The 18,590-nt window shown below is 33.6% G+C and overlaps 1 protein-coding gene across 5 annotated transcripts in view; it reads left to right on the top strand.

Annotated features, from left to right (window-relative positions):
* LOC122309874 (acyl-CoA thioesterase 2-like) overlaps nucleotides 1-16,454 on the top strand; it is a 61,065-nt gene extending 44,611 nt beyond the window's left edge. For 2 of the 5 annotated variants that reach the window (XM_043123629.1, XM_043123619.1), the window contains exons 10-16: nucleotides 1,909-1,971; nucleotides 2,042-2,097; nucleotides 3,630-3,734; nucleotides 3,875-3,931; nucleotides 4,978-5,026; nucleotides 5,111-5,179; nucleotides 5,428-5,820. In XM_043123629.1, the coding sequence (XP_042979563.1) occupies nucleotides 1,909-1,971; nucleotides 2,042-2,097; nucleotides 3,630-3,734; nucleotides 3,875-3,931; nucleotides 4,978-5,026; nucleotides 5,111-5,179; nucleotides 5,428-5,505 (477 nt within the window). In that variant the 3' untranslated portion in view covers nucleotides 5,506-5,820. Of the gene's footprint in view, nucleotides 1-1,908; nucleotides 1,972-2,041; nucleotides 2,098-3,629; nucleotides 3,735-3,874; nucleotides 3,932-4,977; nucleotides 5,027-5,110; nucleotides 5,180-5,427; nucleotides 5,821-6,801; nucleotides 8,014-8,137 lie in introns of those variants that run through there. The other 3 variants (XR_006242546.1, XR_006242545.1, XR_006242544.1) reach the window with 3 other exon arrangements.
* Nucleotides 16,455-18,590: the final 2,136 nt, after the last annotated feature.

The following is an 18,590-nucleotide window of genomic DNA, read 5'->3' as shown; positions in this document are numbered from 1 at the left end:
GAGGTAAATATTGGACTCGGTACTCATGCCGAACGAGTGCCTTGATTCCTGATTTCAATTTGGAGTACCTAGATTATTATGTAGGCTGGGTATAGAAAAAACATATGACCATGCTAATTGGGATTTTCTATTGTATATGATGAGGATGTGTGGTTTTGGGGAGAGATGTTGTAGTTGGATAGCTTTCTGCAGCTCTATGGTGTGTTTCTTGGTATTAGTGAATGGCACTCCTAATGGTTTTTTTGGTCATTGCCATGAAAGCTACGAGTAAAATGATATCAGCAATGGAGGATGTGGGTTTATTATCGAGCTTTTCTATGGGACCAAGGGCTGTTAATGGGCTGGTTATTTCTTCATCTTCTGTTTGCAAAAGATACATTAAGTTTTTGTGAGGGGATTCTTTATACTCCTTGCTCATTGCAGTTATTATTTTTGAAGATCAACTTGGAAAATTCGAGATCGGTTCCCATTGGTTCTATAGAAAATGTTTATAGCTTGGCCACTATCCTTGGGTGCAGGTTTCTTCATCCTCCCGTTGGTGTTGCTTTAAAGGCAAGATGTTTGTAGGATGATATCATTCAGTTGGAGCATCATTTGGCAGTATGGTAGCAGTTATATTTGTCTGAGGGGAAAACAACAACTTTGATTAAGAGTACTCTATCAAATTTACCTACTTATTTCATGTCACTGTTTCCTGCTCTGGTGGGTATTGCTCATCATTTGGAGAAGTTGTAGAGGGACATTTTGTGGGGAGGTTTAAATGATGAGAACCGAGTTCCATTTGGTAAAGTGGTCTATTGTGTGCTCTCCAATTTTCGAGGGAGGCTTGGGCTTTAGAAACCTTATCTTGTTTAATAGAGCTTTATTGGGAAAGTGGTTATGTTGCTATTTTTTTTTTAGAATGTTAAAATTATTGTAGGGTAGTGGTGGATGCGAAATACAGGTGTGAATGAGTGGGTGGTGTTCTCTTGCAGTTAATGGTTTGCATGGTGTTGGTCTAGAATATTTGGATGGGTTGGGAGGAGTTCTCTCTCTTTACCAGATTTGGGGCGGGGATGGTTCTAAGATAAGGTTCTGGCCTGATGCATTGTGTGGCGAGAAGGCCCTAAAGGTAATCTAGTCGGAGAATTTTAGTAGGTGGGGAGGTGGGGATTATCACTTGTTTTTGTGATGTATTGTACTCCATATGATGGAGAAGGGATGGGGTGGATAGGCTTCATTGGACTCAATCAAAGCGAGTGGACTTTTGATGTTAGATCATTTTAAAGAGCATTATCTCCTCATGGTAGTTTCTCTTTCATTGGAAGGAAATTTGGAGGAATAAGGCTCCACTGAGGATGGCGTTGTTTGTTTGAACTCAAGCACTCGGGAAGAACCTTACTTAATAGTCATAGAAAGAGTCAAATTGTAGTCGTGCATTGGTGCTGTACGTGCAAGAGAAATGGGGAGACATTTGACCATCTTTGTGTTTCATGTTGCAAGTGCTTTAGGGAACACTATTTTTGGATGGTTCAAGCTTAATTTGGTTATGCTGTATAGAGTGGAAGACCTTTCGTTATGTAGGAGAGAAATTTTGTTTTCTAAATGGGGCTACTAAATGGAAGTTGATCCCATCTTGTGTTATGTGGTGGGCATTTGGTGGGAAAAGAATGAGTGAACTTTAGTGGATTGTGAGGAAATGGTGGTAGAAGGATGTTTTCTTTAGAACTCTTTTCTTATGTATGATTGCCCAATCTTGTTTTTCTATTTCTAGTAATCAGGACTTTTTCTCTTTTTTTCACTTTTTAGCTTGGGTGGATATCCTGTATACTCCACGTTTTCCTGGATTACACACTTTTTTATTATCAATAAAGCTTAACTTAGTTCTCGAAAGTAAATAAATATAACCAAGTTAAGTTGATTTTGCAGAAAGAAGAAGAAGGGTTTGACCACCAAGAAGTAACAATGCCTGCTGTACCCCCGCCAGAGATGGTAAATAATATTCACTTTCCTTAGTGTTTCCTGTTTATTTCTGTAGTTATTATTGAACTTTGACTTGCAGCTTCGGCCAATGGAGGAGGTTCATGAGAGCTTCGTTACCAATCCACTTCTTCCAAGGTAAGATTATATAGTTAACTGCTATTGCGCTCTATTTGTAAATTGTTATATGATTGTTTTCATGCGGATGTGCATGTATGGACGGGTATAACCATCATCGTTACCAATACTCATGTGTGCCTTTGCCTCTGCTTATAACCTTTTTGAGTTTACAGTGTTGGACATGCCTTATTCTTTTAAGCCCTACAGTCCTTGTTCAATTGAGATTTTGGAAATTAATTGGAGAAATTTATACCGTGATCCAATAAAGTGTGAAGTCGATTGTTGGTTTTCATTCCTCACTCTCGTATGGGTGAACTTTATAATGAAATTCAAAAAATAGAAGTTCTTTACTTCACATTTTGTAACTTTTGGTTTTGGTATAAGGCTACCCCAGTTAGCAAGCAAAACCATTTTAGGATTTTTTTTTTGACGAAATTATGATCTATATGGAATTCACCATTCCCCTGGCAGCGAATATATGTTTAAAGAAAGATGGTTAGGGATGACATGAATGTTGGCTTAAACATGACATGCCTGGCTGCAGATGGGCACTGGCAACTAGCATATTTGTCCACCTTTACTTACTTTGGAGATGAGAGAAAGACTTTGCTCTTTTTCTTCTTATTGCTATGCTTCCTTTTTTTGTACTTGCTGTCTACTTTGGCTTTGCCCATCCCTACTTTTAATAAAATTGCATTATCAGAAGAAGATACCTATAAAAAAAAGTATCAGAAGAAGATGCTATTTTGGTATTGCCACATTGACTATTCTATTATCCATGCTGCATGGGAGTCCTAGGATACACTTGGGCTTATTATTATACCTTCATAAACATGAAGAATTGTTTTACTAAGTGTGTATAAATGCATACCAGCCTTTTGGTTGGTCTAAGTCTCCCACATTCTTCTGAGATTCATATGTTATGTGGATGCAACCTGGGAGCACTTGTCCATAAAGAGGCTGTCTGCTCCAGTTTTGGAAGAACCATTTCAACAATTCTCAAATTACAGAATACCTTCCTAAAGCATAGTGTTCCTCCATGTTAAAAACAAAAGATGCATGCAAGCCTTCATCAATAGAAACAAACATTCAATAAATGTGCTTTCACGCATGTTGGATACTACTCTGATAAGCTTGTGAGCCTCCTTTAAAGGAAATCAGGGTAGGCTGTAGGTGCTTTGCTAAAGCCCAAGAATGAAGGGAATGGCAACCATGTTGTAAATTCTGGTTCATCTGCTAGTTACGCACTGAAAAGTTTTGCTTTACATATGATCTGTCAGCTTTGGCTAAAGCGAACTTTTTAATGCTATCAATTCTATGCTTCTATTTTCAGAAAACGAAAGAGATGGATATCTATTAGTAGCCTTTTGCCGTTGTCTTTATGTTTTTTTTTTTTAGTTACTTCATTTGTTCCAACCCTCCCCCCCCCCCCCCCCCCCCCCCCCCCCCCCCCCCTTCTCTCAAAGATCACAATCAAAATACAATGTTTAAGGTGCAGTAACAAGGAAAAACTCGTATTAAATAACTAATTGTAGTTTTCCTGGATTCAGGACTTATCGGAACATGGTGGTGACAGGAAAATATATCCCTTGGCCCATAGAGATTCGTTTTTGTGAGCCCAGCACTTCAACATATGGGTTTAAATCTCCTCCAAGGTTATCCTCGTTTAATGTGTTAGATACTCATCTTTTTTTAGGGCTGAATATGCACCTCACAAATTCTGGAAATTTGTTTGGTGGCGTGCATATCCATGTTTACATGCCAATCCTACGGGTACGTGTTTACTGTCTTGCAGTTTGAGGTATTGGTTGAGAGCAAGGGATAAACTCTCTGATGACCAGGCTTTGCATAGGTAAGCAAGCCTTTTAACAAACTTGTCTCCAAGTTTACTGGTTGATTATGCTTTGCTTGGATTAGAACAAAGCGGGATGAGTATTTGTATTGCTCATGCGATATGGTCCATTGTCCTTTTGTCTGCTTTGATTTCGAGGAAACATTTTACTGTCTTGATAAAAAATAAAAATAAAAATAAAAAATTTGCTAGTGTATTTTGGCAACCTGCCACATCACATCTCTGTTTGACAATTTACACAATTGAATTGCTAGTATACCATGTGAACTTGATTAGTAAGGCCATGATGATCTATGATTAAACGAATAATTCAGATTTTTTCTTGTATTTATAATTTATGATTATCTGGACTACCCTCTTCATCAGATGATTAATGACGCTCTGGCCGAAGGCTCGATTAGCTTTATTTTTTCTATTATTTTTCTTAGCATCCTGTTTTGGTTGCTTGTAGATGTGTTGTGGCATATGCATCAGATCTAATATTTCTTAATGTAAGTTTGAATCCCCACCGTAGGATGGATTTGGAGACGATTTCTGTTAGTCTAAACCACTCGTAAGTATCTCCGTCCTACCAGTGTAATGAAGTAATTAGTGACCAAGTTATTTGACAAATGTTTAAAATATTTTTGAGAACATGTTTGTATGCAGTATGGGCCTGGTTTTAGCTTTCTTATGAGAAGCACAAAGTTAAGTGAGGCTACTGTTTCAGTCTAGAGAGCTGCTTACTCTCTGTATCCATTATTTAAATGTGTTTCTGAATGGATTCGCTGCTCTCCTTGGGGTTTTGGGTGGTACCCGCATCTAGCCAGCCCAGCAACCCTGCCTGGCACCTCACCCGCATAGGGTGGGTAGCAGGCCTATCTCTCATTTTTCAGAAATGATATTTCTGGTCATGACTTGGATGTATCTCTTGTTGGCAAACTAGATTATCTTAACATACATGTAGTATATGCGTTTGACTTCATTGGCAATATTGATTGAAGAGTATTTTCTTTGCCACATTTTTTCATTAACTATCGTAATTTGTTTTCATATTTCCTTTTCAGGATGTGGTTCCACCGGTCGGTCAGAGCTGATAATTGGATATTTTTTGTGGTACATGTCTGGCAACGTTTAGTTCTCATGCTTAGATTTGTTGAGGTGCTAATGAGTCTAGGTTTTTTTTTTTTTTTTTGTTAGATCTACAGTCCTGTTGCCAACAATGCACGGGGCTTTGTTTCGGGCCAAATGTTCGATAGAAAGGGAGAGGTAAAGACTTCATTACAAATTTATAAGAAATGATACTCTTCATCTTAGATCTTATCATTCCTAATCACGATTATTATATATGACATATTTTAAGTCGTTGATATATAAAACTATTTGAAAAACATCGCATCAGCAAGTGTTCCTAAAGATGACAACATTTAAGATGAATAACATTGTTCATTTGGTACTTCTCTCCTTCCAAATGAATCTTGTGTCATCAATTGGTCTTTGCATGTCTTAAATGGCGGCTTCTTGTATCATTAACTCAAGAGGGCCTAATTAGGAAGGATAGAAGTCCAAATCCACCCGTCACATCGAAGCTGTGAACTGGTTTACAATGATACAAGAAGAGACCTCCAACTATGTAGCTTTGTCGTCTTCAGTAGTTTTAAGTAGAAGACTGGTCACATGTTTTTCAAAACTTGCTCCCTATAAATGTCTTGTTTACGGCTTCTACTTGTATTTGTCTGATGGCTTGCGGGTGGCTTGAGTAGAGTCATAGTTCACCGTGCTCCGAGGGAACGTACGTTCTCCCATTGTATTCCAAGTTGTAACGGTAACTAGGGCTTCTGATTCCACCTACTGAACTCATCGATAGCCATAATTGCGAATTTCACTCCTTTCGTGATTGGTAGTGGTCACCACAATGTCGATTCATTGCTAGAAGGTAAAGGCAAAACAAAAATTATATTCAAATAATTTTTTAACTTTATAATATATTTATTTGAAAAAAAATTCTCTCATTTTTCGAAACGCAATAAAATACTTTAATTCAAATAATTTTATTACTATTTACAGATCGTTTTATTACTATTTACAAAATTTTAAGATACACAGTGTCCAAACGAGTCCTAAAACTCAACTTGATTTATAGTTTTCAAAATTAAATTAAGCAGATTTTCACTCTTCATACCTCAACAATTACGGGTTCTTTTCAATGCATAATGAAAGGTAGAAGAAAATGTTAAAATTCTTGAAATTAAACGGTATCCTTTTGCTAAGAATTAATTGGAAAGTGATTTCAAAACTGCCACATCAAATGACATTTTTGGGGCATCTTCATTTCCCGAAAAGGAAACCAGATCAGTTTGTTTCTAAAGAAATATCAAAGCATTAGAATTGATTATTCACCGTTTTAGGGATTAAAAATAATAATAAACACATCATCTTTTATAACATTTTACACAATAATATTTTAAAAGGAACGATATTTTTGTAAACTTCATTATAAAAGTAAATCATTTTACAAGAATATCCTTATTTTATAACATGTGCTATGAAATATATTGTGAAATCATGTGTTGTGCGGATATCATTACTTAGATAAAAAACTGTAGAGATCGCACCTGACCTAGTTAAAAGGGTGACAAGTAAGTTGGACTAATGTATTAATGTGCAAAATTGCCTTGGAGTAGTTAAACAGATACTTGGATTTGCACTTAATTTCCCTACCCATCAATCGTAAGGTGACTCTTACCTGCCATTTTTTATTTAAATAATTTTACTTCAATCATTTCAAGGTATAACATGCATGTGGCATTTTTCTTTATCCATTTTACTCTATAATTAGAGGTGTTGAATGTTGAGTACTAAAACTCAATGATTTGGATGTCTCACGGCAGAAAGGATGATAGCTTGGAGGTATCAGTGCAGTTTTCTCAATGTTGAATCGAGGTGGTGAGATCAAAACTCAGGCATCTCCTCTCATGTGGTGATTCTTGGTGGTGGTATATTTGGAGTGATCATTCATGATTTGTTTAATGATATATGGCTGAAAATAAAGAACATAAAAATATTTACATAGTTCAGTATTGAGATCTATGTCTAAAGATTTTGAGTGTAAAATTCACTATAAACATAGTTGAATACAAACTTTTCATTCTCACTAAACTTTCTATAATCACTTAGCTCTTAGAAAGTAATATCGAAACTCTCTGGTTCCTTCTTTCTATCCAATAGTCTCTCCAAACCTTAAAGGAAGTAGATCCCCCTCTTTGTTGCCTCTATCCCTCTTTACATCTATTCACCTTAATTTATGTATTATCTTACAGCTTTATGTCTCATATTCATTTTTTGTCTAACCAGACCTTGTCATTGTCAAACTATCACTTTTCCATTCCTTCCTATTACAATGAGCTTTCATATTCTATGGGTTTTCGATTGACTTTATTCTTGCTCTCATTATTTTTATTTATTGGTACGATGATCTCTAGCCATTTCAGTTTGCTGAAGTGGTGCAAATTGAAATTAGACGAGGTATTGGTTTTTGGCAACGTTGTCTTGTGACAGGCGATGGCGGTTTAGGGTTCCATGCTCGGCTTAGAATTACTAGCATATTAACGCCAAGAAAATTATAAACATAAACGAATACAAGTGTGGAGAATTTAAATTTTAAAACCAACGGCCTAGAAAATTCAAAACTTAACTATAGAGAACAGGCGTTGGATTCCTCATTTCATGTTACCGTTGTATACTCTTAGAATAAATATACTCCGTAGAGAGAGAAATACAGTGACTCGGAAGAGAAGAATCAATAGAATCAGAGAGAGAGAGCTACGAAAATGTCAGAGCGTGAAAGATTTTACACAAGGAGAGATCAGCAGAGAGACGGAAAGAGTCGAGATGATGATGCACAACGGGAACAACGACTGCGTAAACAGGGTGCGTCGGCACGACGTCCACGGTGCATGACATCGTCTTCATCTACAATGAATGAGCAATCTCAGGGGCTGAAGACGTATTTCAAGAACGTAGACGGACGGTACAAGCTCTAATACAAGAAGACTCACTCCCCTGTTCTCCTCCTTTACTCCCACGGCAAATCTGTTTGATAGGTTGGGCTTTTTTTTTTTTTCCTTTTCTTTTTTATGTTTCTGCTTTGGTCTTTCTCGTTCCTCTGCAAGAGTCCAGAGGTGTTTCTGACTCCCTCTGGAGTTCTAAACCCCTCTCTATTTGTAGCATCCCCGTGTTGATTTCCTTGATCCAAAATCAACTTGATCGAGCGTCCAAGATCTGCTATTGAAGAGAGCATACAAAACCTGTTTAATTAACTGGGAAGTTTCCTGGACTAGATTCAAATAGTTTTGCCATGTACTCGTGCATGCTATTGCTTATCAGTATGTGTTTTTTAATAGGCTTGTAAGCAATTTGTAAATTTCAAGGTTTCGCACATGCAAATTTCAATTGCTTGTTTTGCATTCACTTTTTACCTAGGTGTTTCCTTGGTGCCATAAAATACTTGTGGTCCCAATCACCAACAGGTATGCAATGCTTAGATACTACTAGAGGTTAGTATTCTTCTGTAGGTTCTTGCTATTTTCCTCTTCTGGTAAAACCTCCTGTATTTGGTGATGGATCGAGTAGTTTTCACATGCTAGACCTTACTTGCCGCATACAAGTGTAGGCTACATATTTAGGTGAAGTTGAATCTTTGCCAAAATGTTGAAGTTTGTATAAGTCCGAGCTAAGTCAAGTTTTTCATAATTATAAACATCATTTACTTTTGCATAATATGGGTATTGTATATGCACTTATACAGAATAAAAGAAACATTGTAGATGTTGAGAACCTTCCTAACTGGTTCAAACTTACGAGTTCCTTTCTTCATTCCACTCTCGTTATTAACTAGTTTCCGTTCTGTTACTCATATCCTTTTTATCATATAAATTTTGCTTCATATTGGAACAGAGTTGTATTGTTTAACTTTTTCCTACTTTCTCAGCTCTTTTGAAAAGGCAGAGTATTAAGAGATTCCATCTTGAGGTATGTGAGGGTGGAGGTATAAGCTGAAAGGTGGTTATTAGCTGACAATTGGAATGTGCTCAAGCAATTGAGTCGCAAGATGTGCTCATCAACAATAACCAGCCTGGATAAAATAATGGACTGAGTGCTTGAACTACTTCAGAAATTTGATAAAATTGATGCCTCTAAGGTAATTGATAGATGTCTTCCAAAGTTACTGTGTTATGTGTCCCTCTTAAATTGTTTGGGGAAACAACAAATCACAAATTATACTGTACATGCTAGTATCTTTTGTATATTGAACAATCCTGCCTGTTGGATAACGTTCTATCTTGATATACACGTTTCACAAAATCTAGCCCATGATCAAAGAAAATTAATGTTTTTTCACTTAACTTAAATAATTTTTAAAAATACTTGAGCCTGGACAGCTTGGACAAGCTAGAGCTTGTTATGTCTTTTAAGTAGGAATTCTCCATTGAGATCCTTGATGAGAAAGCAGATAAGCTTACTTGCTCTACTGATGTTGCAAAGTACATAGTTTCTGGAGCTGAGCAAAAGGTTGTGGAAAACTCCTTATTTGATTTTCAATTTTTTCACCCCTTCAAAGTTTTACTCAAGGATTGTCTTCTATGGTTTCTTGACGTTAGTTAGTTGGGCGCAAATTTATGTGGGGACAATCCTTTCTGTTCTTGTGTAATTCTTTTATTGAAAGTGCAATTCAATAATTCCAATTTCTTTTGAGGAAGAAATCTTATATGAACACACACACCATTACTTACATACATACTGTGAATGTCATCATTCTCCTTTTTACAAATTCATCTCTCACAACTTATGGATAGAGAGGTTTGGAACCCATAGTTCAATGCTGGGACCAAAGTGTCATCCAAATGAGCATTTTCGATTCTTGAAGGGAAGATCTCTCTCTCTCTCTCAAAGTCACCTGCTTGTCTAACAATATTCTTGCCTTGCAGGAAACCGGTTCATTCACAAGCAGCAAGATAAAAGAGGGAGGTATCTCAAAACTAATCTCCTTGAATGATTTTGGTTTCACTTAATTCTTGAGTTGCAGTCTCATCGATTCTGTTTATAGTAACCTTTCTGCATGATGATTTTCAATGCTATTCCTTTTCTTTGTTTGATTTAAATTAAAACACACGCTGCTTGTGGATGCCAAAATAATTCCCAAGTACTCAACAGAACATCAAGGTTGATGTTCGAATTAGAAGTAGTTGAGTTGGGCGAGCCAGATTCTCTCTCTCTACTGTTTATGCAGCCGGACTTTAATGTTAAGATGAGATCAAATCTTCTAAACTTGTTGAATTTCATGTCTAATTTTAAATATTATGCTAGAAGCCCTTGTAAGGTGTACATTTGGTGTCCATCCTAGCAGTCCTAATAAATATTGTATATGACTATTCAGCCAAAAAAAAAAAAAAAAATACCGTATACGAGTTTCTGTCTGTAAAAGCTTTATTTAGAAGAAACCTCCATTTAGTAGAATTTATGCTCATTCCAACTAAGTATGAAGAGATTGGGGCAACATAGGCATATTATGCTTTGGGTTCGTAATATACGTTTTAGTTAGTCATTTTTTAAAAAAGAAATTTGTTTTTCCTTATGTAGCGTTGAAAATGGTTGGTCAGCTATTTCCTTTGCCAAAAGGGTGTCCCCGTTGAAGATATTTTGTTGGTACAAATTACAATAGATGTATAGATTTATTTATTTCATTAAACTTTGATAATTATCAAATTAGAAATTTAAATCAATCAAAATATAGAACAAAAAATAGAAAAACACGACAAACAAAATCATAAATTAACAATCATGAATAATATTCAAGAATCAAAACAACATAGACCCATAGCTTCAAAACCAACACCAACAACCCAATCAATATTTAAAGCTACAATTCTACTTAAAATTCCACAAATAGTACAACAAATCCAACACTATCTGTCTATCATAAGGTACAAGTCTACTAATTAAAGCTGTATTTTCTCAATATGTATTTAACATGACTTAAACACCACCTGCCCAACATATGGAATTCACATATAATGTTGACTCCACTTGAATAATACAACTGACGATCAACATGGTTTGGTAGAGTTTGTTTTTTTAATCCTTATACAATATGAGTGTAAAAAATTAAAGGTTGTAATGCAATACTTATGGAATGAGCTATAGTTTTAGTGGGTTCTCCACCTACGAAAAGAATACTTACAGTAGAGATTGCCAAAAGTGTGAAACTCTCTCATTGAAAATCTTTTGGTGCAATCACGGTATGAAACTCTTTATTACACTATGTTTTATTAGTCTTTATATATAGACATTTATATAAAATGTAGTACATATTTTTAAATAGACATGGCTTAGGAGGTCAAAATGGTTTTAGTAACAGGTTGGAGCATTTAATACTTTTGATGCACACCTCTATCTGCCCCAGTCTTTTTTATACAATATATTTATTATTAATTTTTTCTCCACTTTCTTTTTCTCTCATTCTCTTCAAGGCTCGCTTCTTCACCTCCTAATGCTTTTTGCTCTTTTCACTCTCTTCATCTTCTTCCCCGTCTTCCTCCTTGTTCTTCTTCTACTACTTTCTACTTCTACTTCTCATTTCTTTCATGAAAGGATGGAACGATCTTTTGACAATTTTTATTAAATAATATTTTAATAATCTTTTGATTGATTTTCTTTTTCTATATTTTTTCTACCTTCTTTTTTGTCCTTCGTCTTCTTTTTTCTCTTATTCTATGTCATCTTTCTACTTCTACTTCTAATTTCTTTATTGAAAAGATGGAATAGCTCAGTTAATGATTTTCGTTTGTTGCAGTAGACATATGAATTTATTGATTCCATAATGCTTTAATAATATTCTAATATTGGTATCAAACATGTTCTCTATTTTTAATTAAATCTTTTCATTGCTGAAATTAACAATGTACACCAGTAAAAATATGATTTGAAAAATATAAAAAATAATATTGACAAAAACTCAAAATTACAAATCCACAATCATAAACAATATTCAAAGCAACAAAGTCCACCACCATGGGTCCATAGCATCACTACCACCTCAAACAAGTACCAAAATCAAAGTACACAATTATGGCCAATCTGTCATTGCAGTAAATAATATTCATAGATGCAAAATATATGCAACCTGCACAAATATTATTTAAAGTTACAAATCTATTAAAAACTCTACTACCGCAGTATATCGAATCCAACACTACCGGTCCAACCTATCGAATTCACATAATGTTGACTCCTTTTAGGTTATACAACTGAAGATTAGCATGGTCTAATAGAGTTAGATGTTAAGTACTATAAATTAGAGGTTGTAACGTAATACTAATGGAGCGGGCTATTGATTTTCTACTGTCATAAAAGAATACTTAAGAGTAGAGATTGTCAAAATTGTGAAACTTCCTGTTTGAAGATCTTTTAGTGCAATCAAGGTATGAAATTGTTTATTATGCTATGTTTTAATAATACTTTATATTGATGTCATATTGAATATATTAGTTGTTTTAGTGGGTTTCTTGTTGTCGAAAATGAATGCTTAGATTGGAGATTGCAAAAAGTTTAAAACTATGTTGAAGATCCTCCGTTGGAATCAAGGTATGAGATTCTTCATTATGCAATATTTTAATAATCTTTTTTCTATATTTCTTCTATCTTCTTCTTCTACTTCCTCTTCAGCTTTCTCTTCTTCTATGTTTACTGGACTACTTCTCATTTCTTTGTTGAAATGATGGAACAATTCCGTTGAAGATTTTCTTTTGGTGCAATAGAGGAATGGATTTACTCATTCCATTATGCTTTAATAATATTCTAATGTTGGTATCTAATGTGTTCTCTTTTTTAAATTAAATCCTCTCGTTGCTGAGATTAATAATGTAATCCAATAAAAAAATATAAGAATCAATATCGATAAATCCAGAACCACAAATCCACATTCATAAACAATACTCAAAGCAACAAAGTCCACCACCATGGGTCCATGACATCACTACCACCTCAAACAATTCTCAATAACAAAGTACACAACAACGACCATGCCGCCATCGGAATAAAATAATATTCATAGCTGCAAAATCAATGCCAATGGCACAAATAATACTTAAAGCTACAAATCTAAAAACTCTACCACTGAAAGACAATGAGTCCCACACCACTTGGCCAACATCTTGGATTCACATAATGTTGACTCATCTTGGATGATACAATTGAGGATTAGCATGATTTACTAGAGTTAGTTTTTTAGTACAAAAGATTAGAGGTTTTAAGGTAATATTTATGGAGCGGGCCATAGATTTTCCACCATCATAAAAGATTACTTTTGAGTGGAGATTGCTGAAAGTGTGAAACTCTCTTGTTAAAGAGCTTTAAGTACAGGCAAGGTATGAAAATATTTGTTATGCTATGTTTTAAAAATATTTTTATATTGATGTCGTATAGACTATATTAGTTGTTTTAGAGGATTTTTTGCAGTCCAAAATGGATGCTTAGAGTGGAGATTGCGAAAATTCTAAAACTCTCGTGCCAAATATCTTTTGTTGCAATCATGGTATGGGATTCTTTATTACGCTATATTTTAATAATCTTTTCATTGGGTTTTTTCCTATATTATTATTCTTCTAGATCCTGTTTCTCACTCTTTTTCTACGACTTCCTTCTATTTCTACTTCTCATTTCTTTGTTGAAAGGATGTAAAAGCTCCATTGAAGATTTTCTTTTGGTGTAGAAGTATGGATTTATTTATTCCATCATCCTTTAATAATATTCTAATATTAGAATCAAACGTATTCTCTTTTCTTAATTAAATCTTCTCATTGCTGAAATTAACACTGTACATTGCTAAAAATATGATTTGAAAAATATAAAAAATAACATTGACAAAACCAAAACCACAAATTCACAACCATGAACAGTACTCAAAACAACGAAGTCCACCACCATGGGGTCCATGGCACCACCTCAAACAATTAACAAAATCAAAGTACACAACAATGGCCACGACAACATCGTATTAAATAATATTCATAGACACAAAATCAATACCAACAGATCAAATAATATTTAAAGCTACAAATCTACTAAAAACTCTACTAGTGAAGTATAAAAGAATCCTACACCGCCTGGCCAACCTATCGAATTCACATAATATTAACTCATTTTAGATTATACAAATGAGAATTATCATGGAGGAGGGGGCTACGGATTTTCCACCGCCTTAAAAGAATAGTTAGAGTGGAGATTGCGAAAAGTGTAAAACTCTCTAGTTGAAGATCTTTTATTGCAATCAAGGTACGAAATTGTTTATTATGTTATGTTTTAATGATACTCTTGTATTGATGTCATATTGAGGTTTAGTGGGTGTTTTGCTGTAAAAAATGAATTCTTAGAGTGGAGATTGCAAAAAGTTTAAAACTCTCACGCTAAAGATCTTTTATTAAAATCAAGATATGTATTCTTTATTACGGAATATTTTAATAATCTTTTGGTTGCTTTTTTTCCAATATTTTTTCTATCTTCTTCTTCTTCTAGTTCCTCTTCCTCTTTCTCTTCTTCTATATCTTCTTTCTATTTCTACTCCTCATTTCTTTATTGAAAGGATCGAATAGCTCCGTTGAAGATTTTCTTTTGATGCAACAGAGGTATGGACTTATTCATTCCATTATGCTTTAATAGTGTTCTAATGTTGGTGTCAAACATGTTTTTTTTTTTTTTTTAAAAAATTAAATCTACTCATTGCTGAAATTAACAAATGTACACTACTAAAAACATGATTTGATAAAATATAAAAAATAATATTGACAAATCAAAAACCACAAATTCACAATTATGAAATAATACTCAAATAAACAAAGTCCACCATCATGGGTCCATGACATCACTACCACCTCAAACAATTCTCAATAACAAAGTACACAAAAAGGGGCATGCTGCCATTGCAATAAATAATATTCATAGTTGCAAAAACAATGTCAACAACACAAATAATATTTAAAAACTATAAATCTGCTAAAAATTCTACTATTGGAATACAAAGAATCCAACACCACTAGGCCGACATATCGAATTCACATAATTTTGACTCATCTTGCACGATACAACTGAGGATTAGCATAGTCTTCTAGAGCTAGTTTTTTAGTACAACGAATTAGAAGTTGTAAAGTAATACTTGTGGAGCGGGCTATGGATTTTCTACCGTTGTAAAAAAATACAGAGTGAAGATTACCAAAAGATTGAAACTCTTGTCAAGGATCTTTCAGTGCAATCAATGTATGGAATTGTTTATTATACTATGTTTTAATAATACTCTTACATTGATGTCATATTGACTATATTAGTTGTTTTAGTGGGTTTCTTGCTATCGAAAATGAATACTTAAGAGTAGAGATTGCAAAAAGTCTAAAACTCGTTTTAAAGATCTTCCGTTGGAATCAAGGTATGAGATTCCTCATTATGCAATATTTTAATAATCTTTTTCTGTATTTTTTCTATATTCTTCTTCTACTTCCTCTTTTGCTTTCTCTTCTTTTATGTTTACCAGACTACTCCTCATTTCTTTGTTGAAAGGATGGAACCGTTGAAGATTTTCTTTAGTGCAATATAGATATGGATTTACTCATTCCATTATGCTTTTAATAATATTCTAATGTTGGTATCTAACGTGTTCTCTTTTTTAAATTAAATCCTCTCATTGCTGAGATTAATAATGTAATCCAGTAAAAAAAATATAAAAAATAATATCAACAAATCCAAAACCACAAATCCACATTCATGAACAATACTCAAAGCAACAAAGTCCACCACTATGAGTCCATGGCATCACTATCACCTCAAACAATTCTCAATAACAAAGTACACAACAACGACCTCATTACTCAATAAACAATTCATAGCTACAAAATTAATTCCGACAGCACAAATAATACTTAAAGTAAGAAATCAAAAAACTCTATAACTGAAATACAACGAATCCCACACCACTTGGCCAACATATGAGATTCACATAATGTTGACTCCTCTTAGAGGATACAATTGAGGATTAGCATGATCTATTAGAGTTAATTTTTTAGTACAAAAGATTAGAGGTTTTAAAGTAAAAGATTACTTTTGAGTGGAGATTGCCGAAAGTGTGAAAGCTCTCTTGTTAAGTAACAAGGTATGAAAATATTTATTATGCTATGTTTTAATAATACTTTTATATTGATGTCTTATAGACTATATTAGTTGTTTTGGAGGATTTTTTGCAGCCCAAAATGGATGCTTAGAGTGAAGATTGCGAAAATTCTAAAATTCTCATGCTAAAGATCTTTCGTTGTAATCATGGTATGAGATTCTTTATTATGCAATATTTTAATAATATTTTCATTTCTTTTCCTTCTTCTACTTCCTCTTCCGCTTTCTCTTCTTCTATGTCTACTAGACTACTTCTCATGTCTTTGTTGAAAGGATGAAACAATTTTGTTGAAGATTTTCTTTTGGTGTAATAGAAGTGTGGATTTATTTATTCCGTCATCCATTAATAATAGTATTCTAATATTGGAATTATACATATTGTCCTTTCTCAATTAAATTTTCTCATTGCTGAAATTAACAATATGCACCAGTAAAAATATGATTTGAAAAATATAAAAAATAATATTGACAAAACCAAAACCACAAATTCATAAACATGAACAATACTCAAAACAACAAAGTTTATCACCATGGGTACATGGCAGCACCTCAAACAATTATCAAAATCAAAGCACACAACAATGGCCACGGCGCCATTGCAATAAATAATATTCATAGACGTAAATTCAATACAAACTGGTTAAATAATATTTAAAGCTATAAATCTACTAAAAGCTCTACTACTAAAATATAAAGAATCATACACCACCTGGCCAACATATCGAATTCATATGATAATTAAATCCTTTTAGATTATGCAACTGAGAATTATCATGGTCTATTAGAGTTAGATGATTAGTATAATGAATTCGAGATTGTAACGTTATACTGTTGGAGGGGTCTACGGATTTTCCACTGCCTTAAAAGAATAGTTAGAGTGGAAATTGCCAAAAGTGTGAAACTCTCTAATTGAAGATCTTTTACTGCAATCAAGGTATGAAATTGTTTATTATATTATGTTTTAATAATACTCTTATATTGATGTCATATTGAGGTTTAGTGAGTTTTCTTGCTGTCAAAAATGAATGTTTAGGGCAGGTTTGATAAAAATGTTTCAACTCAAAATTTTTATCTCATCATTACAACTTTTCCAAAATTTCACATAAAATACAATAAATAACTTAAAATTTTCAAATTCCAATTTAACCTTTTCAAATCCCAAAACAATAATAATACTAAAAAAAAATAATTTAAATTTTCATCTTAACTCAAAATTCTCATCTTACTTACCAAACCTATCCTTAGAGTGGCGATTGCAAAAAGTCTAAAACTTATGTTGAAGATCTTCCGTTGCAATCAAGGTATGAGATTCTTCATTAGGCAATATTTTAATAATCTTTTGATTGGTTTTTTTCTGTATTTTTTTTATTTTCTTCTTCTTCTATTCCCTCTTCTGCTTTCTCTTCTTCTGCATCTACTTCTCATTTATTTGTTGAAAGGATGGAACAATTCTGTTGAAGATTTTCTTTTGGTGCAATAGAGGTATTTATTTGTTCCGTTATCCTGTAATAATATTTCAATATTAGAATCAAACGTATTCTCTTTTCTTAATTAAATCTTCTCATTGTTGAAATTAACAATGAACACTAGTAAAACTATTATTTGAAAAATATAAAAAATTATATTGACAAAACCAAAACCATAAATTCACAACCATGAACAGTACTCAAAACAACAAAGTCCACAAGCATGGATCCATGGCAGCACTACCACCTCAAACAATTATTAAAAACAAAGTACAAAACAATGGCCACGGCACCATCGCAATAAATAATATTTATACATGCAAAATCAATAACAACAGCTCAAGTAATATTTAAAGCTACAAATTTACTAAAAACTATACTACTGAAGTATAAAGAATCCTACACAACCTGGCCAACCTATCAAATTCACATAATATTAACTCCTTAACTCCTTTTTAGATGATACAACTGATGATTATCATGGTCTATTTAGAGTTAAATGATTGATATAATGAATTCGAGATTGTAACGTAATACTGTTGGAGGGGCTAATGATTTTCCACTGCCTTAAAAGAGAGTAGTTAGAGGGAAGATTATCAAAAGTGTGAAACTCTCTAATTGAAGATCTTTTACTGCAATCAAGGCACGAAATTTTTTATTATGTTATGTTTTAATAATACTATTATATTGATGTTGTATTGAGATTTAGAGGGTTTTTTGTTGTCGAAAAAGAATGCTTAGAGTGGAGATTGCAAAAAGTTTAAAACTCTCGTGCTGAAATTTTTTTATTGAAATCAAGGTATGATATTCTTTATCATGGAATATTTTAACAATCTTTTGATTGGTTTTTTTCCAATATTTTTTCTATATTCTTCTTCTTCTAGTTCCTCTTTCTCTCTCTCTTCTTTTGCATCTTCTTTCTATTTTTAATCATTTCTTTGTTGAAAAGAATGAAAAGCTCCATTGAAGATTTTCTTTTGGTGCAACAGCGGTAAGGACTT

The sequence above is a fragment of the Carya illinoinensis genome, chromosome 1 (assembly GCF_018687715.1).
Source record: "Carya illinoinensis cultivar Pawnee chromosome 1, C.illinoinensisPawnee_v1, whole genome shotgun sequence".
NCBI lineage: Eukaryota > Viridiplantae > Streptophyta > Magnoliopsida > Fagales > Juglandaceae > Carya > Carya illinoinensis.
Note: the sequence above shows the minus strand (reverse complement) of the source record. Positions and strands in the feature narration are given on the sequence as shown.